The following is a 26,030-nucleotide window of genomic DNA, read 5'->3' on the forward strand; positions in this document are numbered from 1 at the left end:
CTGCAGGTTGGAGAAGTTTCATCCTTCTGTGTCCTCTGCAGAGAGATCTGATGGGGGCTGCACATATCTGGAGAGAGAGAGGGGATAAGGAGCAGCACATGGAGGTACCTCTTCCAGACGACATTTTATTTCTGCTGTGTGCATCTCCTAAGTAGTGAAGACACTCTGAAACTAGAAAATTAAAGTCATTGCAATGAGAGGTTTACTCTGGACACTCTCAGATCTGCAGAGACTCTCCCTGGTTTGCTCCAATGTAATCTCAAGCACTTAACTGGAAAAACTCCATACATGAGGAGATATTCCCCTTAGGATTTCACTTAGGTCACTGAAGACAAGCAGAAGAGAGAGCCCAGACAGATGAATCTAGATTTAAGAACAGCCACAGCTCAACAGCCTTTTTCAAAGGGAAACTGTGGAGACTCCTTAGTTCTGAACTCAGTTGTGTCACAGAAACATCACAAACTACTGGGAGCCACTGCTGCTCCACTGACAATTAATTGTAGATGAAAAATAAAGTGCTTTGGGGATCACTGTGACATCAGAAACCTTATCCTACTTCCAGCAAAGCTGGATATAACACATGAAGAGAGTTTTCCAAATGATGAGGTTCAGTCCAGATCCTGCATCATTTGGAAAGGTATTCACTGGAATGACACATTTTGCTCCAGGATGCATCTAAAAATCCAAGAGGGTACAATTTAATATTGCTCTTTGAACAGACTCAAAACTTCTATTTTTGTGTAAAATAGGATCAGAACTCAGCCACTAGTTAAATGATGCAAAACCATGCCTTTTTCCTTTAAAATTATGGAGGTTGAAAACCTCTAAAATGAGCTCTGAGTCACAGTGGAGGCTTTTCACTCTTACCTGTGCTTCTTGCAATATGAGAGCTGTGTCCTGCACCGAAAATGGCTGGTCTGCAGGAGGAAAAGAAAAAAGAAAAAGAAAACTACAGCTGTTCAGAATATGAATTCTTGAAAACCCTGTTTCAGCCGTCCAATTCAAAGGACAGGCACTCCATGCCGGGAATGGGAAGTGATGGCCTTGGAGCTAATTACAAAGTGCTGCAATTTAAGAGACAAAAATCTATCACCAGAACTTCATAACACAATAAACACATTTCACATACACTAGGCCTTGTAAAAACATGAGTAAGCAAACAGCAAATTGAACAAAAACTCATATCAAAAAGAGGCTGGAAATCCCCTGACCCCATTTTCACATGGAAACCACTGGTGCTGATAACTGCAAATGTGTTACTGGAAAACACCAACAGCAGATTTTCTTTCTGTTGTGCTTTAAGAGCTGTAAAATACAGCACAGACTTAACTTTACATGAGGGCTTAGCCAAAATCCTACTGAACAGCGGCAGGGACTTAAATGGGATTTACTCTGGTGCTTTTAGGTGTGCCGAGGAGAAAGCTCTGCTGCTTCCCGAGCTCCCAGGGATGGGGATTGGCTGTGGAGCCAACAGCTGTGTTGGAGGCAACTGGCTTGAGAATTCAATCCATTGCACTGGGTGGGACACTTTGAAAATGGCTGGAGGGGTTTGGAAACACAACACTGGGATATCAGCTCCTCAGGAGATTTATTTTTAGATGTTGATTTGCTGCCTGAACACCTAGGGTTTATCCAGGGAGCCAGCTCCATAAGCTTTTCCCAAACTCTATAAGGTCTCTGTTTACACAGCACAGACAAATAAATAGCACTGTCACACTGACACATAACTTTCTGCTTCTAATATGTCAAACTTGACAAATAACAAAAGGTTATTGCGGCAATTTAAGACATAATCTTGCTCCTTTTTATCACTTTAAATCTTTGCCCCTCAAAACATATTCAAGTATTTAATTTTGGGGGTTTTTTTTAAATTCCATTACTTTATTTCTCTAGCAGATCATTGATGCTTCCAGCCAGCAACTCCTTATCCTTTTTAGGCAGCATATGAAAGAAGAGGGGTAGTTAAAGACTGTGCAAGTAACAAATGTCTTCAAGGGACTGGCATGCTCAGAGAATTATCTGCGTCATCTTGGGCATGTCCCAAATGCCTCTAATCATCCCAAGGACATACTTCAGTCTGTTTATGGTGGCCTTGACACCATCATGACCCCCCCCAAAACAAACAGTGCTGCTTCAAGAAAACACTTCATTATGGCTCTGAGCAGAAGTGTAAAGGCAAAGGAAAGTGCTGAGACCAGAGATGAAGAGGCTTATTTGTTTTTGTGGTGCAGAAAATGAAGGAAGGAAACTTCAGCTGAGGATCTGCATAAAAAAAAAAAGACAAGCTGGGTGATCCCAAACCCCATACTGGATACAAAAAATGTAATATAGGACATGGGTTTAGTGAGGTGGCGTGCAAGCAGTTCAGCCAAGGAGAGCCGAGTCTGCGTCAAGCTGAAACTCACAGATGGAAAGTGGAACTGACCAAAGGCCATTTCTTCTAGAATAGGGAAGAATTCTAGGGGAAACATTCCAGGTCACTCAAAGGCCAGAAAGAGACAAGGAAGGACACGAGGCAGACATTCAGGGGCTGATCTGAAGTGTGAGACTGAAGAAAGGTCTATTCTGCAAGAGACAGACACACAAAGTGTGCCGATAGTGGATGAAAGGAGCACTCAGATGATGAGAGTAGAACCACTCAACATGGAGCTTTGGCTGCTAATGAGGTGCTACCTGGGCAAATGCAATCTGAGGACAAAAGAGGATTAATCAATTTCCTCGAGCACTCGTGACTTTGCAGGAAAATAGTTTACCAAGGAAACTGGAAAGTTGATGGAGGTAAGAAGACAACAGCTGAAAGACAGAGAAAAGAAACCCAGAAATTCCATCTGTGGAAGATAACCATACTGGACCATGTCATTCCAAAGGGAAAAATACAGAGCCACGAAAAAAGGATGGATAGTGCAATGCAAGAAACTGGAAAAGAAAACAGATGAATAACACAGTTTGTTCTTCCTGGAAGATGTGTCACTGACCTCACTATAAAGGCAAAATGGCTAAAATGTGGCATGCTCACTAAATTCAAGCCAGCCTTCATGACCTCATGTTTAACATGAAACAATAACTGGAATTTAGAGGCAGGAAAAGCCAAATTAAATAAAGCCATTTAAAAATTACAGTGACCGTCATCCCCTGTTTAAACAAGCTATTAAAGGAAATAGCAAAAAACCCTATCACTTGACATTTTAACATAAATACTAGAAATCTTTCTGAAAGATTTACTGAATTCAAAACATGGTATCAGGTTTAAGGAAGACTGATATCACATATCACACTTACAGCTTTACTAAGTGGTCAGACAAATGATCTAATATTACACTCTGCCCTTAAAACCAATGGCTTTTTTTTTTTTTTTTTTCTTTTTACAATTTACGAAATAGTAAGGTTGGAGTGACCTGAATAAGGGAAATACTGGTAGTGCTGCCTTCTCCTTCAAGCAGAACACCCACTGAAACAAGAGAAGAAAACCCTTCAGTCTGAGGCAAGGACAAGCTGGGAACAGCTAGACTGCAGCAGTCACGGACATTTGGAAAGCCAGCCTTAATCATTTGAGGTGGAAACTGGACGAGAAAATAAGACATTTTCTCAAAGAAAACCCCTTTACTAAAGGAAAAAGCTTGTTAAAAAAGAAGCTAAAGTGTTTAATCCTGAATGGAAAAAAAGCCTGTCATTGTTGGTTCGGTTGCAATCTTGTACAACCTTTAAACAATGTCCTCACATTCTGGATTGTAAAACCAAAGTTATATATATATATATATATATATATATATGTATGTATAAAGGGCCCAAACACAAAACCAAAACCCCAACCCAAGCTGCAGACTTCAGGACTGAGTCCCAGGACCTCCCTGTTGACAGAGAACTTTTTCTAACCCCATTTAAGCTGTCATGTAACAGCATTTCTTTAACATTTCTCCTTCCTCCACAGCATTTGTTACTTACAGCCATTTCCCCAACTCAGCCTTCACTTTTAAGCTGAAAATGTCAAGTTACTCAGATTCCCTCTGAGTCCTGCACACCATCAGTGATTTTGAGAGCCACCTCTGCTATCACTTCAGCTCCAGCTCAATCTTTTGAAAATGCCTGACCAAAATTACTCAGCAAATGCAACAGGTACTGTGTAACATCTCTGACTCATCCTCAGACCTACCAAAACCACCATGTCAGATGAAGCTGCAATCACACTGCTTCTTCCCACAGCAGCAATTCACCAGTCCTACCATGGGTCCTTTTTCTGACAAGTTTTTGATTTGCAACCATCTGACTTTGCATCTGCACAACTGGCACCTTTGTGCCTGTTCTTGGACAGCACCAAATTCTTACGCAGCCCCAGAGCCTCCTGCCATGCTGCTGTTGCCTGCAGCCTTTGAGCCAGCAGCGTTTTTGGCACGTTTAGCCTCATTCTTGACTAAGACCCACAATTCAACTAATGCCACCAAAAGAAAATCATGTTCAAGGCAGGCACTTCGATCAAACTCCTTCCACTTTTCAACACTACCTCAGGTCACCTGGGGCCTCTGCTGCCATCACCTTCCCCACTGTATTCTCCCACTTGCTGCCATCTTCTGCTGTCTACACTTATTTAGCACATCCTTTACCAAACGCAGGAAAATCTCATTACGTTTCCACTACCCAACAAAAGCAGTCATAAAAGAGAGAAGGTTACTCTGGCTTAACAGTCTTCTGTTTATTATGGGCCACTTTTCTAATCAAGTCATTTATCCCAAGTTTGGCTTTTCATTCCTTTTAACTCAGATTTTCAGACCATAGCCCAAAGTCAGTACCTATCAGTCTTGTCACTGTCCAGATGGCTTTTCCTTTCTGAAGCAGGAAACTGGATTACTCTGCATCAGTCAGACCAAGAGGTAACCTCAAACACCAACATAAAAATATTGAACACAGTGCATTTCAGGCTCAAATCCTCAAAACATTTGTGCAGGAGCAAGCACGGACAACAGCTCGAAAGCTCCAGAACTGAGCCCGAGAAGTGCACACAATGAACACCATTTCTAGTTCATTGATTATCGATCCACTAGAAACAGAATGTACTTACATAAGCCATGTCCAATTGATGCAAGGAACCCTCTTGGTTTTTCCTTGGGAAACTGGGCTGCAAATGTGGCTGTCAGGGATTCTTTGCAGCCAGATGTTAAATGTTTGTTTTACATATAAAGAAGCAACTTCTGCCTGACAAAGCATCTTAAAATACGAATTACCCAAGGAATACGAAATCCCACTTCAACAGCAGGAGACTGCATTTGGTTTTTTCAAGTTTTTGGCCTCAAAACTCTTAGAGGTGTCTTTGCTGGGATAACCTGCAGCTTTAGGGCTGTTTTCTGTTCCATTCCACAGAGGGAGCAGAAATAGTTTTACCATCAAATAAATTCTAACGGATTACATTTTTAGCTCTAAATGTTCAAGGCAGAAAACTTCCTCTCTTCCATGGAGACAAAATTTCACTTCACATTGTGCTCCTGCATACAGACCCACAAATTTAAGACTTTTGTGATTTGCAGCCTCTTACCATTTCCCTAACTGAGGTGGAGGCTGCTCTGTAGACCTGCAAGAATGGGGGCCAGAACTTCTCACAGATCCCATAAAACCAGCTCCCCAACCTTAGCTGGGTGCCCTGTTCAGCCTAACAGTGAAAAAAGAGACAAGAGACCACCACCAAGAAGGTTCATGTCCAGGTTCACTTTTGCCCACCATGGATTTCCCTCCTGAAGCAGCTAAACTTTTGTCTTGTTTTTTTTTTAACTTTATAGGGATGAAGGACAGTCTTACCCAGAAGCACAGGAAAGGCTGGAACAGCATCCAGCTGGAATGTGACCTGCCTTGAACACACTTTTGCCTGTGCTCAAAGAAACAAACGCCTTCAATATAGCAAATACAATTACATCCTGCTGCACCCTTCCATCGTCACAGAAACAAATAAAACAATGGACACTTCTCATGTTGGACTTCGGCAAAAGACATTTATTATTATTATTACTGTTGTTGTTGTGTTGCTGTTGAACCTCCTCTGCTCTGCCCACAGTGGTGGCATAAATGCTGTTACCACATTGTAGCTGATGATGCCGGTGTACAAATCAAAATCCATCTTAATTTCAAACTCCATTAGAAACACAGGAAAAAAGATCAACATTTACGAAATGTAAAGGGAAAAATGGTATGGAAAGAATTTTTTTTTTTTTATTTTTCAAGCTTCCAAGACAGTATTACAAACAACAGAGAGCAAAGTAAAGCTAGAAATGAAATACTTGACAGCATCTGTTTAAAAATTACAGCTAAGAAACCTAATAAAAGTTGAATAAACAGTTACTAGAAATAAAAATTTTTACACGTATGATATTTGTCTGGGATTTTTATTTCTTTAAAATAATTCATACAAATGGTTACAGTCACAAACATGATTTTAACCAAAAATATTGCTAGCCTACCACATTACCAGGAAGGAATCAATGTAGGCAATGAAATGCTGCTACTTTTCAGTAGTCTAGTGCCTTTTCCAGATACCACCAATAATATATACTTTAACTGGTGACAAAAAGCACAATGCTCGTTTATACAAAACCTTTTTTTTTCCTCAAAATCTCTTTGCAAGGTTGTCTTCATTTTGAAATAAGGGAATTCATGCCAAAATTAGGAGAAACTGTTTTTCTTTTGTTTACTAAATTATTCTAAAAAATAAGACAAGCAGGTAGAAAAAACAATGCACTGTGTGGCATAGAAAGAAAAATGGGAAAAATTCATTGTCCTGAGAAGTTTGCCAACTGCCTCATTTTTGGGCACGTTTGAAAATATAAAAGAAAGGATTTTTAATCTCAAAACTGGTTTGTTGAATGCCTCCCTTATGTTTTTCCTTGTTGACAGCTAAGCAAACAAACCCTTTTTAATGTTCTAGAAACTGTACACAGACAAGTACATTCATGATATAATTAACTACTAACTTCTCTTGCTTAACAAAGAACCCATAGGACACAGAAACAGTGAATCAGTCCACTGGACAGGGACAAACTACAATTTATACGGAGGAAAAAATGTTTCCAAATCTTCTTTTTGTCTCCCACCTTTTCCTTTTATACTGTATATTGGACCAGTTTCTAAACCAATAATCGTCTCCTCCTGTAAGTTCATGGTTTTGCCTTTCATCAAAATCCAGGGTTTTGCTTTGTGTTGTGTTGTTTTCCACGCGCTGCAGTTGAAGTCTCCGATGTTGGGAATGCTGTTGTAGGCTACAATTGGTCGCTCGGGTGGTCTCTATCAGCTTCTGGTTTGACAGTTTGGCCGGGGGAAGGAGCATGGGGCGGGTGGGCTACAGCAGGGAGGCCGTGTGATAAAGACATGGGGTTGGGGACTATTCCTTCTACTGCTGCAGGTATGCCAGTGGAAGCCACGCTTACAACGCCCGGGGGATACCTGCTGGGAGGAGAAAAGGAGCAGACATTACAACCAGGAGGTGACTGAGCAGAGAGCCCACCCTGCCTAGAGCTACAGAGATGTTTTTGTTTTCAGAGCAGTTAAGAGACAGGGAGTTAAGCTCCAGGTGAGACGCCACATGCAGATGCTGCTACATCAAGCAAGGGATGCTGTATTTTAACCAAATGAGACATGAAAGTGTGCCAGATTGTTTCTTCAGATTTAATAGCATGAGTAACAGCACAGCAAAGGAAACCACCTTCAAATTTTGCTCCTTTCAAAGCATAACCTCAACAGGAAGTAATTCCAGCTGGGTCCAAGCAATATCTGTTCTCTATGACTTTCCCTCTGGTTAGCCTTTGGGGATTTTCTTCTCTTTCATTCTCATGTAGGAATTTAAAATTTTCATTGTTGTAGTTTGAAAAAAGTATTTCTTCAAACTGTTTTTGCAGACTTAGCTTCTGACAGCTCCCTAAAACAGCCATGACACCCACACACTTGTAAGATGACAAACTCAAGCCTATTGCACCTGAGTAACTTTTTCAGCATCAAACTTGCCACTGCACTGGTCCAGAAGAGAACCAGTACCAGTTACAGAGGACAAGTGCTTCAGGCAGACTGCAAGAAAGAGAGATGCAAACACAGAATTTATGGATGGTTTTAAAGATTTCTTACTCTATCTGGAAAAACACCAAGGCCTAAATATTTTATGCATTCAACGAAAGAATCACCCTCTGATTCAGCTCCATTTTATGATGGCTCTGATGTTATCAGGCTAAAAAAAATCTTGCTAATCTACTGTTCCAATCCCAAAGTTCAGATGTAATTGATGAACACTGGTATTTCCCCGTGTTGTATATAAACAACAGCTACACATGGATTTAATAAAAATGTTTTCTTCTTAGTCAAAGACCTCGATACCTATTTGCAAATTGTGTCATACTGGCCACTTACCACTGACCCTTTGCTTCCACCCTCCTCATCATAAAGCTGCACACTCATCCCTTATTTCCCTCATTCTCTCCCACTCTACTCTGCTCACCCAAGCATCCTGGTGAGAGCATTATCCATGTGAAACCCTGAACACAGGAACTACCACTCACTACAGCTTTTGCTACCCAGGTATTTACTCAGAACTACATGGGACAAAAGGCTTTTTCAAATATCACGTTATTTTGCTGTCGATTTTCTTCTCATCAGAGTTCAATGCATCAGGGAATTTCGCCCATTTCTGCAGCATCTTTTCCATGGTAATATGTGTCTGTGCTGCTCATCCCAAGTTCCCTCGAACTAACAGAAAATTAGTGCAGAACTTAGGCAAGGCTCAGGAGAAAAAAGCTGGATGCAAGCACAGTGACTTGTTCTTTTTGCTTCCACCACAGAAACATCATGGGAACTGCTTTTTGCAAACATGGAGCCAGAGGGGCTCTGCAGGACTGACATGGCACAGGGACACCATACACTGGTCTGGCCATCCTGGGAAAGACTCCTACACACAACACTGACAGTAATCTGGGATGGGTAACGAGGATGTGACAGATCACACCACCTGTAGGCCAGGTAACTTTGTTCCCAATTGTACACATATTTACAGGGCTTCCTATGCTAATTCATATTCCACAGAGGTTCCTTAGAATTAATTTGCAGCTGTTAATGGAATTAGTTGCTTGTTTCAGTAACTCCATTGGAATCTTATTAATCAAATTTGCTTCAATTCCTATATAAACTGTCAGTATTGTTCTACTTACTCAAATTTAATTTTGAAACAGCTTATCTGTTACTCTAGGTGCTTTGCAAAACACACAATGTGACATAAATTTCCATTTAGAAGTCCAACACTGCAGCTGTTCTCAACACACAATCTCTACTTTCAAACAACGTATTTCCTGAGTATCAACACACCAGAGATGGAAAAAAATCAAGGAGAGAGCAACTTCTGCAACTGTGTTCTCCTCTGGAAGAAAAGCCAGAGCCTCCACTCATGAGAATGGACAGTGCTGAAAATCAGGAGCACTAAGAGTTACCTGACAAGCACATTAACCATTTCAAACTGCACATCTGTAATTCTATTCTGACTCCAAATATCCTTTCTGTATAGAAGGACATTCCCATTGGACACCAGGTTATGATCACCAGGATTCTACTTGCCAGCACCTCACCTCACCTCAGGTACAGGTTTCCTACAGACTTTTAGTAACATCCAGAGGTCCTACAACTGTTTATTTTGTCCTAAAGCTACACAGTAGCAGCAGCCAAAATCCAGATAACATACTGCTCTACAGAAACTGTGTTTTACTGGACAACTCCTAACCCTAATTTGCAATCCTCTTTTTGTAATTTTTGTCCCTTTTTACTTCAGTCAGTGTTGCTCACATCCTTTCTCTGAAAGGATGGCACATAAACTCACGTCTCTACCCATGAGCATATCTGTTCTATATACCTTTCCCTTTTCTTGCTACTTACTGCTTCTCTATTCTTCCCATTTTTTCTATTCTTAAACAGCAAATACATCCTCTCCAGCATTTTATGAAGTTCCTCTCTATCTTCCTCCTCTGGCAGCAGTAAGTTGAAATGTTTTCCAGGTAAAATGTCCACTGAATTAAATTTTTGTGAAAGCAGAAGTGAGCAATCAGTTACACCTCTTCTGTTAATTCATACTCTTCCATCCCCTTTCCCCCATGTAGTCTCAACTTAGGAGGAAAAATACAGTAGCCCTCTTAATTACAGAAGATGAGCAACTTTAATTTCTACATTAACCTCCTGTATCTTTTGAACTGCAAAAGCACTTTGAACTCGCTATGTTAAGCTCTGTTCAAGAAACTGAGTCTGTCCTAAAGGAGGTTAAATTTTTAAGTCCATGCTGTTATCATGCACTGAGTCTGAAAATCACCACTGAAGTACCTCAACATGAAATAACTCCTGAATTAGCAATATCCAGCTATTCTCATCCAAGTACCTCTCAGTATCCAGATACTCAGAGAAACATGGAATGGTTTGGGTTAGAAGGGACCTTAAAGACCATGTTGCAACTCCCTGCCATGGGCAGGGACACGTTCCCCTAGACCAGGTTGCTCAGAGCCATATCTACCCTTATCTCCTATCTGTTAGGAGGCAGGAAGATGTGTGGAAATGTCTATAAATGGTACAATCACTGTTTCTGGCTGTCAAATTTCTCTGTGCCTATGACCTGCCTGCTCTGTGACACAGGAAATGGCAGGGGGTTATTTCACAGGCAGCTCGGTAACAAATACACAGCAACAACACAAGATCAGGGTATGTTATGCTGCTTCACCAAGACCACTAAAAATAACTCTTTCTCAGGAGTACTGTTGATCTTTACCCATGGGATAGGTCCTGTTTGCATGACCTTTTGTGTTGATAGGGTGTCTTGCACTACACACAGTAAATGGTTTTGCTTTCCCCAGAATATGATGATATCCAGATTATCTAGATTACATTGTGCTGACTAATGCTCAATGTTCTCGGCTTGTGATAATGTCTGATAATTTGAGATTTCTGTCCTATATCAAAATACAAGTGAATTATACACCCAGAAAAAAACAGCCTTGTTAGTTTTAGTACACCAAGAGATATTTGCATTTTTTAACATATAAATTATTATCCCAGGTCTTATCTTCTAGTGCAATTACATGAATATGATACAGTTATCAGCACATCTGAAACATCATACAGTCTGTGAAAGACTCCAGAACTCACTTAGCTGAACACAATCTTGGATTGCAAAGAAAAGACAGAAAACTTTGGTTTGAACAATCAATTCAAATGCTTTACTTAATCCAGGTAGGAATGAAGCATCAGCAAACACTGCTATTGAAACCAATTTCTTCATAAAACCTGAGCTTCACGTGATGCATATTTTGCACTTCACATAATAACAACTGCCTTCATCCACATTCAAACACTTTTCTATTGCCCCTCCAAAAAGTTTTTAATATTTATTGTATAACTATTAAAATTAGTCTTATTTTGCATTTGAAAATAATTAAATCATAATTTTACAATTAATTTTCTTTATCGAAAAAACTGACTGAAATAATGTCTTAAAAAGCCACTCAGTTCTGTGTTTATCCTGCTTAAATTGAATACATATGGTCTTTACCTTGCAAATCATTAACTCCCCAAACATTCCTAGGTTAAAATTAATTTCTGGCTGCAAAGCCTGCTTCTGCTGGACTTGTGACCCCCAAAATGAGAACAAAAACCTGCGTTTTATTTGGGCATGGACCCCTGTTCCTAACTGCCATGACAGAGTTTGAGTTATTACCTCCTGTCCAGCAACACCTGCCTATAAACCCCAATTACATTCGGCCATACCCTCACTACTCCAAACTGAAGTCCATGAAACCAGATGCTGTGTGGAGAAGAACACATGTGCCTGAGCTTCTCATTTAAGCAAATAAAACACCCTTCTTAGATATTTAGGGCTATGGGTATACTTCCAGAAATAAACAGCTTCAAGTTATGTGATCACCAAATCCAAGTTATTCTTTTCCCTTAGTGCACTTATGGCTACTGATAAGGAGACTGTGGCAGAGGATGGTGACACTCATCCCTGACACCTCTCCAACACTTTCTGATGAGACTGTTCCAAGTCACTGAAACAGGATAACTTTGCTTCACTTCTCAGCAGGGCACAGCTGGGTTCCCATGTGGAGTAAGACAAAACCAGGAATCCCCCCTCTATTAAAAGCATGGGGAGTCCTACTGAAGATGAACAAGGTAAAGTAGATGAAGGACAGGTGAAGAAGGACAGTGGAAAGATTAGGATAAAGAGGAATGACAACATAATGAGAGCACTGCACTGTCCCTTTCCTCAAGGCATTGAGGGAAGCAGGCATTTGTAGCTTTCTCCACCACTTTCATCCTACTTATGTGTAAATATCATACTGAAAAATAAAAAAAACTGCAGATGTTTTTCATAAATAAAAATTGTCTGAAGCTGGCTACTAGGAAGAATCTGCTGCTATAATAGCTGCTAGGGATAAAGGGACAGAGAAAGACTCAAGCAAACAAAATAACTATGAAATGTGCACATCAGATGTAAAAAATGGTCCCCTTCTATTAATTATTAAGACCTGCTTTCACAGTTGACTGAGAATACACAGATCAAGCCACTCAAATGCTTCTGCTAAAAAATTAGACATAAAATTAAGAAAAAGCTATTTTAAACATATTTTCATAATCACCACAGGCTGTTCCACTGTTTTCAATACTGAGTTACTTGTTCTCTCTTGTGTCTGGAGGCCACAAAACAACCTAAGTTTATTACTGAAAGTCTTTCTGTAACCTACAGCTGCATCATTACCTTGAGCAAAGGAGCATAAAACTTCCACTGTGACACTGGAGATGACCAGAATTATTTTACTTTAATATACAAACAAATGTATATTGTTCACATACTAACCCAACAAAAAAAGACTGTAAGAGGATTGATATTTAGACACAGCATGACTGACATCAATAGCAAAACATGATTACTCCCCTGAACACAACAATTACAAAAACAATGTAGCTAGTGTGTAATCCCAAAGCACTTCATTCATTATTAGGAAGGTTTTTTATCTATTCTTGAATACCTACACTGAATTATGGAGGTATTTCTTCTACCTCTTCAGCACACTTACCTGTATGCAGCACCATTAAGCTCTGGATGAACAACTCCAGGGTCCATGCTGGCCCAATGTGTAGCTGCAGTCAAGTGATCCTTGTTAACACAGTTTTTCAGACTGTCTGGAATACGACCTAAGATGAAGCAAGGAAGAGAAAATAAAAATGTATAAAAACTGTGTGCCTTATACTCTTAGTATGTCTGTGTTAAGAATACTTAGAAATACTTGCATATTTAAATCAAGACAAAAAATGACACAAAGAGCTTGTTTCTGATTCTTGCTGTATCCTTTTGTCTGGGACTCAGGCAATAATGTCTGAAATGCTCTGCTTAATTTTCATTTCCCTGTCTCTCTTTATCTCTTGTACACAGGGTTTCAATAAAACCAAAACCAATAAGATTCATCTTTCCAAGAAGCTGTAACTTAAATATAGAGCATAGCTACCAATCAAATTCAGTAATCTAGCTGCCCACTCTCTGTCCTTAACATCACTTTCCTCCTTTTCCTTCCACCTGTACCAGCAATTAGAAACACCTAATGAAAAATACAGAATTCTGAATGGAATTGTGCCATAAACCTGAATATGACCAACACTTATTCCCTGTCCTCCTTATCTTTCCCTTCTTTATCTAAACTGTTCTTTACTTTTATTTACTGCAATGTATCAGCCATCCCTTTCATTCCTACATAAAATGAAAATACACCAGAATGTCCCTTCTTCATTTCTTCAAAACTTTTCCTTAACCTCTGAAGTACAACTGAAGTTTTAAGACTGGAAAATCTGTCAGCCTGATTCAGCACATACTGGACAAGCCTGTGACTGTCTTCTGCAGAACTATGTCCAGCCCTGCAACAAATGACCTGAGCAGATCCAACACGTATTTTCTTCATAGCAATAGGAATGTTTCCACCTATTTTAACAAGAGAGAGACCAACTAGAGCACGTGTTTTTTCTGACATCTGTTTTAATGTGTCTTTATTGAAGTTCATTCTTACAGTGCATTTGCACATAGAGGGGTAGAAAGAGATAAATTTGAGTCCACCCCTGCTACTGCTGGCAATAGTACTCCACAAACCGTGTCAAAAACTGACCATGCTCCATCATTAAAGAATTCAGCCTTCTGTCTCCAGCTTCCTTCTGGAAATTTGATTAAGGACTTCACTATCTTTGCCTGCTCTTTCTATCCATCAGCCTAGCCACAATGGGACTGTAAAAAACCCTTGTCACAAAACTGCTTTTTGTGCAGCGTATACCATTGAACAGGTGTTACTCCATGACTTCAGCTGATGTCCCTGAACCTGTCACATCTCCTGTGCACAAGCTGAAAGGGCTTCTAGCGCAATACTGAACAAGGTGAAGTATATGCCCCATTATGGGTGAATTCCAACCATCTAGAAATCACCTTTGAAATGTACTTGAAATATACATCCATCTAAACTTCTGCCAGAACGGTCCACAAACAGTATATTTCTTCTTCTGATGCTTATCCTTCTCAATCCTGTCATCCTCTTTGCCCCCCTCCTTCTTCATTTTGCTAACTTCTGTAGACATGCTCTACTAGTCTCTCATGCTTGCCTTCCTGTTACTTCCATTCCAGTGGTCCTCTTTATTTCATACTTGGAATGCTTTCAAGTTTAAAAATACACTTCAAGGTATTTAATCTCTGCTGATTACTTCTTATTTTACACATCACAACATCATTGACTTTTAAGCAACAGCAGAAACACTTAACATTTTTATTGTCAGATGGTAGTCATAGCCTTCATTCCTACACTTCACACCTTTTTCCAATTATTCTCCCTCTCTACACCCTCTCTTCTTTATGCTCCCCTATGGCTTTCATACATCCAGCTTTATCCCACATTTCCTGTATCTTTCCTACATTTGTTTCACTGCAATTCAATGTCATTCTCACCTCCTTAACGCTGGTCTCAGTTTGATCTTACTAAAAACCATATGCAAACACTGAAGTGCTGACAGCTTCGATATAAATCAATGATACAGACCTCTGAGAGCACCATCACACACTTGAAGGAACTGTAGATCTGCCTTCCTAGGCACATATGTTTGGGCTACTCCACAAATTTAACAAAAAACTAGCTCTGGATTGCTGGCTCTTCTTTAGTTTTCAGTCCATAGCCTATTAATGCCAATTTGCACATCAATCCTCCCCCAGGCATGTATCAGATGCTGGTTTGTGCAATCTCTCTCAAGAGAGCAGGCAGCAGTTATTGAACACCCTAACAAACAAATGTATCACTAGAGTTCTGGAGTACAGCCACAAGGACCTGATCCAGCAAAGAGATGGTCAGGCTCTTCAGGTCACCTCTAAAACAGAGTGAAATTGTCCAGTAAAGGACAATTCAGATCAGGAGTTTAAAAGGCACCTTTAATTAGCAGCCAGAGGAGAATCTTCTTTCTTTACAGGCTATAAATGAAACTAAATTGCCAGGCCTCTCTAGGCACAAGCCAGGGGGAAGGCTACTGCCAGTACTTTTTGTGTAACAGAGCAATGTGTTGGCACTGAACTACTCTCAAGGTGACACAGATGGCCCTGCATGTCTACAGAGCATTCAGACTATATCGCCAAGGGGGACACAGCAAAGTCCAACTAAAGAGAAAACATTAGTGCTTAATGAATCATTTTCCAGTATGAAAATCCTTCCTTTTATTTTAGGCTACAAGGGATTCAAACCCATGCCAAATGGCTCAGTCCTCTCATTTTATTTATTAGCAGTGCATGTTCGAGACGTAACTGTTTTCTCTTATGTGAGCAGTTTACAATTACATGGCAGTTACATAACAAAGACACTCTGCCCTTTAAAATGCCAGACTTCTTTAGCAAGGCTTTAAAGAGGTAAATATCTAAAATAGAATAACCTGCCAACAAAATACTGAAAACTTTACGTAGAGAACTGCTCATGACAAGTATAAGGGAGCATCTAGGAAAAGCTAAGGAAGATACCAGCAGTACCAGGAGGACTTGCAGTCAAATCCATCAAATGGGTAATAGTTACATGCAACAAAGGAAAAAAGGAGAAGATTTTTCACATATAAATACATTTCTCTTACATGAAAAAGTACTTATTTTGCAGTGTCTGCCTTCCCTTTGTAATTGCAAAAAAACTCCAAAATTAGTTGTTCCAGTTCTGAGAACAGACTTAGTGGGCATTTGCTCATTTCTGTGTTCCAAATATTAGAAACAAAACCCAAGGCTGCTTCTTTTCAGCATCTTTCAAGACTGAAGAAATAGGTTTCTTAAAAATAACTACACAGTGAAGGAGCTAATAATAATGTGAGTCAGTACCTGTGATCGCCCTTCGGATCTCTCGTGCTGCTTCCTCCCGCATCTCAATTGAGGCTTGTTCACTATACCAGGCTGCATGTGGGGTACAGATCAGGTTTGGTGCATCCTTCAAGGGGCCCTGACTAAAGCTAAATGAAAATTTAAAACAAGATCAAATGACAAAAAAATATTGGGGTGCAAGGGGAAAGCAGGGAGGGAATCCAGATGGATTTGTACATACACAGATTAATTTCTACAACAGAAAAGAACGGCATTTCTATTCTTTACTGAGTTTGTTTATAGTTCTGTCCGTTAATTAAATGTACTACTCACGGTATAAATAAGCAACAACCACTTTTTATAGACTCAAAGGATAGAACTTAAGTATAGCAGCAACATTAGCTTCTGTCCAATGCACTTACTGTAACTACAGCACTGCCACTCCAGTTTTGGGGTAGAAATGCATAAAGGAAAACCCAAAATAATTTAGGATGCCACTCCATTTGTTCAGTTCATCACAATTTTACTTTTATTACATTAACCAACAAAGCACTTATCTTTCTGTTAATATGACATTTAATCGTTTAAAGAAAAAAAAAATCTTACAATTATTTCCAAATCAGAAGAGTGTCCATCAGCAGCCTCAATGGCTTTTTGATAATTCACACTTTTTTTTCTGTTATTTTTAACTATTTTTTGTTTCCCATTCCTTTATAGAAACTCCACAGAAATAAGGAAATTTATTTTACAGACTGTTTTTCAGGGAAAGCAATGAATCTGTGTAAAAGTGTTATCACAGATACCAAATAAAGAAATTGAAAATAATGGAAACTTGCTCCTCATATTTATTTTCAGTTTTAATAATCTTGCAGTCAACTGTAACAACAGGAGAACAAATATTTTAAGACAAAAGTGTGCTTTCAGAGTTGATAATAATTCATAAAATGATAGATTTCATCTGTAGTTCAATAAACATCAAAATATCTGGCAAAACTCTTGAATAAAGAGTTGCATGCTGCGATCAGATAGATATGCAGCACTGAAGCCAAAGGAAATTGTGGCTGTAATCCTGCAACTGAATCTCTGCAGATGGCATCTCCATGCAGTAAATGGGGCTTCCTAGAGGTGCAACGGGCTGCTTGTGCACATCCCAGATTGGAACTGGGAAGAATGTATGTAGCTGGAAGTCCCTTGAGCTGCTACACTCTGACTTTGCACAGCACTACTGCATTGCAATGACTACATTTAGGAGTAAATTAATCCAGGGTATGCATAAATAAAATTAAATATTTGTGATGTGGCATCATGCCTCAGTAGATATATAAAAATTCTGACTAAAAGGATATTAGTCTGTTTTTTCAAAGGTTCTATTTCCCCCTCAAGCTGCAAAGAGAGATACTGTCCTCTCTCCAGTCTTTACAACCTGCCCTGAATCTGTTATTCTTCAAAAACTGATGTGGATCGTTCCAGTTAAAAATAACATTTTTCCCTGCCCAGCCTGAAAAAGGCTTGTCACATGCAAGGACTAAGCTGCAGCAGTCTGTTCTCAAGACTCAAGGACATATGAAATAGGCTCATTTTGATTAGGAGTGCTGGTAATTCAATGCCAATGCCACTTAGGGGTATGGTACATTTCTGCCTAAAACACTGGACTTGTCAGTCATTCAAAAACTCAGACTTGTGCTACCAGCCCTGCTACTGACAGTAGAGTTACTACTTCCCTGATAGAGGGTAAAACAAAACAAAACAAAACCTGCACTCTGATAGCCTTCCTGAACTTTCTGTAAACTCTTCCATTTATGGCTTTCCTGCAGAGGCAATCTGGACATATGTCTTTTTCCTTCAGAAAGGTGTCATAAAGCAAGTTACCTCTCACACCACATCTCAACTCTTTGCCTTTGAAAGACTCTGTTCTGACATCAGTTGCCTGCAGAGCTGCATCAATGGCAAAGGTGCACTCCCCTCAAAGTCATGGCCAAAGCCATGACCTGGATTTGAACTCAGGTCCCTGTTATTTCTACTAAATAAACCCACTGTTTGTTTTTTCTTTTCTTTTTAAGGAATTAAATCTTGGATGTCACTTTTTTCACTTCTAACCACATACACAAGCTCCATCTACATTTGCATTAGCCCAGTGCTGCACAGATTCATGTTGCTTTGCTAAGGAGTATTTAGCTATCAAATGAACGGAAAACTCAATTTACTTGTTGCTGTTGATTGTATCATGCACTAAGACTTAAAAATAAGAAAGCGAACAAAATAAAAAGAAAAGAAAAGGAAAAGCACCTGAATGGTTCTGACTCATGTACATCTAAGGCTGCCCCTCGTATCCTTCCTTCCTTCAGGGCCTGTGCAAGTGCTTTTTCGTCTACTAACCCACCTCGAGCTGTGTTGACCAGGAAAGCCCCTTGTCTCATCTAGGGAAAGTTAAAAACAAGAATGATGAAATAAAAATAAATGAAATAAAATCGTTGTGGCATTATTTTTTACTCAAAAGAAGCATCCATTACAACAAAGGCTATTCAGCTGGTTTAAACTGTAACAGTTGTCTTCCCTTTCCATTGGAAAGTACCACCAAATGTGATGCTTCTAACATAAAATGCTATTTCACAGCACTTAATAACCTTTTGTCTCTTGTAAGTAGTGTCTTTTAATAGAAGCGTTGTTTCAGATATTGTGCAGTAACATGATCAAAAGACACAACTGTGCATATGAAAGTGACAGATCATTTTATGCCTTTTTATTTCACTGTGAAATTGCATGAGACAGAAACTACACCACATTCTTAAATAAATTCATATTTTGTGGCTTTCAACTTTCACACAAATAAAAGCCTACATGAATTTTTCAGAAAAATCAATACTTTTGGATTTTCAAACACTTTTCCTTTAGTTGCCAAACACAGTAGATGTATGTATTATTTATTTTTGTTACTTCAGCTTCCTCCTCCCCTGTGAGACTTTTCAAATAAAGGTCTAAAGAATTCTTCTATTATTCAATTAAAAGGCATGAAAATGAATTTGGTTGAGAATGCTGTGTGCCCAGGAGAGAAGCTGTGCTGTGCATTGTGCAGATTAGCATTGTAGATGACACTGTGTGGAGAAAACTACAAGAATTTACACCACAATATATCCACAACTTGAAAACAAAGTGGCGGTTTAAATAAGAGAAATGGTACTGAAAAAACATAAATTACAACATCCTGCTTCCAGCCACCCTGGTATTTCATCTTTAACAGATGTCTCAAACACCACTGTGCATGACAGAAAGCACATGAAAAGCAGGAGCCATGGTGAAGATGAATAATGAAAATCTCATTTTGTACTGACTCCGTCTCTCACCATAAAAATAAGCAAACCCCAACATTTTGACACCTTCTCAACTTCATAAAACCTACACATCAAACTAAACCTTAGGTAAATGGATCCTTACACTAAATGCCAGATTCATGAACAACAAGGAGATTTGAATAAAAGTCAGCCTTTTTTTTTTTTTTTTTAATGAGGTCATAGAGAATATTAATATGCACATGTTTTCAGTGTTTTGTAAAGAAAAAAACACATTTTACTGGCCAACTCTCTAGGTTTAATGTGACCCCACCTCTCTCCATTTGCAGACTCCTGGGCCTACAGGAGAACCATCCATTGGTCTGTACAGCAAAAACTCCACTTAGAGGAGCAGAACTAAAGGCTGCTTCCCTCACCTTTATGTAATTAACTTGGGAATCGGAACAGCAAAGAAACAGGGGCAGGATCTTAATCTGGTCTGGTAACAAGAAGACATTCCTTTTGGGAACAATCAGTGCATCTCCAGTTCTTGAGTCAGTTGTGGGAACTGTACAAAAACCAGCACAGGTGGGCTCTCCCAAGAGCCAATCACACCAGTGCAGACACACCATAAAGGCTCATGGGAGCTCATATACCCTCCCTATTTCTGTGCAAATGGATAATGTGAGTTTTAAGTACAGCTTCATGTATTTACAGGCCCTCTAAAGGACATGAAAATTTTAATTAAACTGAACTCTGCTAAAACCCCTTCTGTCCAATCTGCCCAACAACCTTGCTTGAGTTTTCATTTTAGGACTATTTACAAAACTCCATAACTAGCACTAAGACATGTTCAAATCAAACAGAACATGTCTGCATAAATGCATTCTAGAGGGAATGAATTACGTGACTCATGATAAACTGTCAGGGTGGATGCAGCTGGAGAAGATCCTTAACAATGGGTGGAAGCTTGAAAGAGCTTTGCAGCTGGAACTGCTGACGTCTGCTAAATTCACCTACACTAAACCTGCAGAGTTGCTTTTTAAAAGCATTGTGTTTAAACTGCAGTGTCTTTTTCTCAAATCTGTATAACTAAAGATGACCTCGGTCTCTTAAGACCACCTGGATACCCCAGGTTCATTGAAACATTTCTCTGAGCTACTCTGGGACTACAAGGACAAGCAAGGTAGCTAGAGAGAATGATGATTAATTCACTAGAAATGCTACTTAAAGAGGAGACAGACATCAAATTTTCAAAGACATTTTAAGTTTATGTCATTTCAGATTCAACAAAATTCAGGGTGAGACTTCAGTGAAATGAAATGCACCATACTTCTCTGTACTTTGTTTAAAAACTGGTTATTACATGAGCATGCAATATTGGACAAAAATGGTATGCAGTGCTCTCTAGAAATTCTAGGCCAACTCCAACATCTGTCAGCCTAAATCAGAATATGCTTTACACAAACTAAGCAGTCAGAGGGGTTACAATTTCATGGGTTTCACATCCGCTTTACTATCCAGACTGCTTCACCCAAACTCTTATCCAAAGCAAGAACTATCTATAACACTTCAATTAATCCTTGCTTTGATCATGAAGGATAACAAATACCAAGATAAACGCTTAAAAGATACTTTCCAGTGCCGTTTATTACAGGCATTTAATTTCAGACGGTATTACTCAGTTTTAGCATGTTTTCCTTTGTTTGTTTCTCTGATTAATGCACTGTGCCTTCTCCATAGCTCAACACATTTCTCTGCCTCCACTCAAAAACTTCCTGTGATGAACTGGCCCCAGTTTCACATCTGCTGTAAAATAAAGTGACCATTGCTCAGCACTCCTACTGAAGTCAATGTGATGCTTTTTGGGTCTAGGTGTCTGCTTGCAAAGATATCTCACCGTGTAATAATCACTGAACGTACCTAGCCACACAACGAAAGACAGTGTTCAGGGCAGGGTGACAGAGATCTGTTCTCTTACAGGTTTTATTTTAAGCTTCTTAATTTTTTAGAGTTTTAAATCCTAAATCCTGATTTTATGTTGCGATGGATTTGCAAAATCCCTAAACTCTCAAATCAGGAAGTGTGTTGCATTGTCAGTTTTCTGCCACGATCCTATGTGACTGTGGAACATGTTCAGCAAGATATTCAGTTCTGAAGTTCCAGAGTAGTAGGTACAAACTATTTCTCAGATGACAAGCAATGATTTTACTGCAAAGGAGTGCTACTGTCATTGTTACCAACAAATAAACCCACTATATATTTATATAGATACGAAGAACAGCCAAATCAACTATTCTGTCTTAGGGTGTCCTTCCTGTACATTGCCTCCATTCTTAGTCTCAGTGTTTTACTTCTGGCTACACTGAAATTGGAGTCAAACTTTTTCATTAAGTGTCTGGCTTCTACTATCAAATTAGTCAATAACAAAGCAGTTACTACACCTAGATTTTGAAATTATTTTACATGTTACCTACAACTTTAGGGAGAGGTTAGTACTAATTCCAAGAAACATTATTTTTCCCAATAACGTAATGCTGTAAATGAGCTCCATCCTTGAAGTGCTCTGCAAGAATCGGGACTGAGCACAGGGGGGAGCCATTTAGTCATAATCCTTAAATTGCATCGAAGAAACTCAAACTGAGGGACAACAGTGAAAAGCAGAATTGCTACCTGAAAATACACACGTGAAGGAAGTAGCTACAAGACAGAGAAGAAGTGCTTTTATATCAATGCCACTTCATTAAATCTGAGCGATATTAAGAAGAGCAAATTATTTCCACAAATGCAATATTACTGAGCCAAAAAAACAGTAAAAGCAACAATATATAAGCAACCAGCTAGTTCCTAATCAATTATAGACCTGTTTGATCTTACAGCAACAAAACAGAAAAATTTCTATCAAATGAGAATCTGTCTATTTACAGAAATAAATGCTATACAAAGTTAGCAAGCAGCACTGGTGTGAAGCACGCCCACAGAGATTATTACCTGCTTTATGGTGAAGTCATTAATAAGATGATGATTGTGTTCATTCAAGTTGCAGTGCAGGGTAACACAGTCACTGTGGAACAGCAGGTCCTGCAAAGTGCTCACCCGCTGCAGTCCCAGAGCACGCTCCATCCCATCCGAGAGGTATGGGTCATAGAAAATCACACTGAAGCCAAAGGCTTTGGCACGTAGTGCTACTGCTTGCCCAACACGCCCTAGAACAAGATAAACACGCCATGAGAGCAGATGTGAAGCAGCTGCTGTAAGGTAACCTCCTCCTTCCTGATGGCAACGCTCGTATCAAACCGTAACACTTTGTACAGCAACTGGAAATGCAGAAAACAGAGGCGTCTCCCATCCCACTGAAAACCATCACTGAGGTCAGAAATGGTACATCTGGACTGTTTCACACTACCTTGAAACAAAGCAGGAGGTTTGCACCTTTTGTAACCAGATATCTGAAATGCCAGAAGATGTCACATAATCTGCAATAATCTGGGTAACACAAGGCTTGCCTGCTGGGCCTGTACATGGCAAAACACCACTGCCTATGAACACATCCTGCCAAGGGCTTATCCTTACCCATGTCAAACCAGCTAGCTTTAATAAAAAGCTATAAAACTAATCCTCAAAAATGGATGTAATGACAGATAATTTGTTTAATCTGAAGCACAACCGATGTCAATACATGGAATCTCCTTTCTGGTATCTTCTTTCATTTTGAGTAACATCCTTCCAGCATCAAAATGCCTACAAGAATTCTGTCATCTAAGGCTTTAAAATAAATTTTATTCAGCTACCTGAATGATTAATAAACACAGTATAGCACCTAGTTAAGACGAGTGTAGTCCCATTTGGAATTCACACTGAACTTAGCTTTTCTGTTCCACTTTCCTTACTGTCATACTTCAGAGCTGTGCCCAGAACTGCTGTATGGGCATGACTCCATACCACTTCCCTTTGACACACTACCAGTAAAACAGAGAGGGGAAAAAAAAAAATCCCTGAGTACATCTAATGAGTTACAGGCATTTTGGAGAGTGAGAACTAACACACTTTTCAAGTTAAGACGCTTACAACTAGATATTCATGTTAGAGTACTACAAATGTTGGATAAAGATGTTTCAAAAGCATCACTTGACAAACCGTAATAACAATGCCTCATTTGGGGGGGGGGGGAAAAGTCAACAAGTTTTCCTTTGTAATATCTAAGTTTGTTCAAAAAGCATCAAATTAACCCAGGGAAATCCCATCTCTTTCCAATTGTGCTTGAAGGGATTTCCCTCTGCTTTTCAGTTTCTCTTTGAATAAACTTCAGAAGCCACAGGAAGAAAGGTTTTTTGTTGATCACTTAACGTGAACACAGCAATTCTGCAGTGCTTAGTGACAGATGTGCTTGGAATATTAAACAGTACATCAATCTGACAGGGGCTGTCTGCTTTTCTTTGGGGACACCAGGTTAGAATACTCCTCAAAATCTATCATTTCAACATTTGCGGGCATGTTATCTGTTTGCTTTCCAAGCTGTTTTCATAAATTTGAATTAGAAAATTTTAAGCACAAACATTGTACATTTCCAAATTTTGGCAAGTTCACAGCTCAAGGAATCAGTCACACAACTGTAAACACTTTTTTTTTTTTTAAACAAAGCATGTAACTGTTACTCCAGCTCCATTCATTTTCACATGCAACATTCTGTCTGTAACATCTGTTCTTTTTTTACGCTCTTCACAACACTAATACCTGAGGGGATTCACAACAGCAAAATCTCTTACAACAGCCTCTCCAGTTAAAGCTGCACTCTTCCTTCACCCCAAGCAGGCTAATAAACCAAAGCCTTCTTCAGTGGGCACAAAAGTTCCCTTCACAAACACCTGGGAATTACATCTCTATTTCTAACCAGAATTATCCTATTACAAATATTTTATGGGATAAAAGTCTTCTGCAATTGTCAACTCATACATAGTCTTAGTCATTAAACAAATACACAGCTGGACACAAGGTTAATTTGCCAGTTTCTTTTTAAACTCCCATCTGACATAAAGAAGAACCACAAACCTATGACTTTTTTTTTCCCTTTCCTGAAAAACTTCTATTATATAAGACTCTCCTGGGTATGAGGGGTGGTTCAAAACCTACCTCAACACACTGAGGACAATACAGCACACAAAGCATCCCACCTTTGGGACAACTGTATGTTAAGAGTGTATCGAACTATTATGAATATTCATGGCTGCTTCCAGGGAGGGCAAAATCTTAAGCTGAAAACCTTAAATGAATTTCTTGGTCTGTAGTCTGAAAAGAATGCAGAAAATGAATGTTGCATACAATTGCAAAAGAAGCAAAAAGCAACAAAGTGTGTTTTAGAAATCAAAGCTCTAGCGAGGTCCATTCATCATTTCAGAGACCCAAACACCCAAGTCTCCTGTTACAGCCTCATCCATTCACTCTGCCACAAGTCTCCCAACTCCTCCCAACCCAAGTGTCCTGATTTATAGGTGTCTCTGACCTTGACCCTGCCAATGACCTGATCAGAGTGTGACAGTACAGCAGCTGGAGGTGTCAAGTACCCTGCTCAGCCCTAGGGCAATGAACACTCACCCTGTGCTGGTATTACAAAGTTTTATAAAATGACCTTGATACCATGGAAATAATGATGACCTGCCTGAAGACTTCCATGCAAATAAAAAGTGCTTTCACTTAGCAGCTCTTCCCTGCCTGTGCAACAGCAATGGAGAATATGGGTAATTTTTCCTCCTTCTTGCAGAACTCTGAAATGTGGAGAATGCTGTTTCGTTACATTTCCTGCTGAGCACATTAAACAAGCCAGTAGGACTGCTAAGAGTAGATCATTTATTGCAGAGTAATACCATACAACTCTTTAAGCTTTATTGTCTTAAAACAAAGGTTAGTAATTTGGCCAACATCTAGGTAGGGCCGTGGGACTGTTGAGAGAATAGAACAGGTGAGGAAAGACAAACTGAGTGGTGACATTCACTGTGATGTGGAGACAAATTTATTTGGAAGAATTTCACCTTTCTTGGGTGAGGAAATGCGTAAGTCATTAGTCATCAGCATTTCTCACTGAGAAGGAAGGGGAAGGGAGTGTGACTTCATTGCTGTAAAATTATCATTAGAGCAGAACCAGGGCCAGATATCTATTCATCCAAGTACTTACATACTGCTGCTCATAAATATTCTTCCTTAAAAAAAATAAAACCCACTACATTTCTAGATATAAGGTGAAAAGATAGCTTTTTTTTTTTTAATGCAGGGCTTATTATTCACACTTGTGATGCATCACTTGAAATATAGGACACAGGATAGTAATAAAGATTAAAAGTGACTAAGACAGCTGTTTAATGATGTGATACTATTATTAATGTAAGGCTCAAAGAATCAGACACTTCACAAAGACAGAAAGAGGCATGCGCTGT

The 26,030-nt window shown here is 39.4% G+C and overlaps 1 protein-coding gene across 10 annotated transcripts in view; it reads right to left on the reverse strand.

Annotated features, from left to right (window-relative positions):
- Positions 1 to 5,953: 5,953 nt before the first annotated feature.
- Positions 5,954 to 26,030, reverse strand: part of CTBP1 (C-terminal binding protein 1) — a 236,143-nt gene continuing 216,066 nt past the window's right edge. For 7 of the 10 annotated variants that reach the window (XM_032107962.1, XM_032107963.1, XM_032107972.1 and 4 more), the window contains 5 exons: positions 22,594 to 22,808; positions 18,623 to 18,753; positions 16,358 to 16,485; positions 13,065 to 13,182; positions 5,954 to 7,422 (listed from right to left, as the gene is read on the reverse strand). In XM_032107962.1, the coding sequence (XP_031963853.1) occupies positions 7,236 to 7,422; positions 13,065 to 13,182; positions 16,358 to 16,485; positions 18,623 to 18,753; positions 22,594 to 22,808 (779 nt within the window). In that variant the 3' untranslated portion in view covers positions 5,954 to 7,235. The remainder of the gene's footprint in view (positions 7,423 to 13,064; positions 13,183 to 16,357; positions 16,486 to 18,622; positions 18,754 to 22,593; positions 22,809 to 26,030) is intronic. The other 3 variants (XM_032107965.1, XM_032107968.1, XM_032107966.1) reach the window with 2 other exon arrangements.

Source organism: Corvus moneduloides, chromosome 5 (genome assembly GCF_009650955.1).
Source record: "Corvus moneduloides isolate bCorMon1 chromosome 5, bCorMon1.pri, whole genome shotgun sequence".
Classification (NCBI taxonomy): domain Eukaryota; kingdom Metazoa; phylum Chordata; class Aves; order Passeriformes; family Corvidae; genus Corvus; species Corvus moneduloides.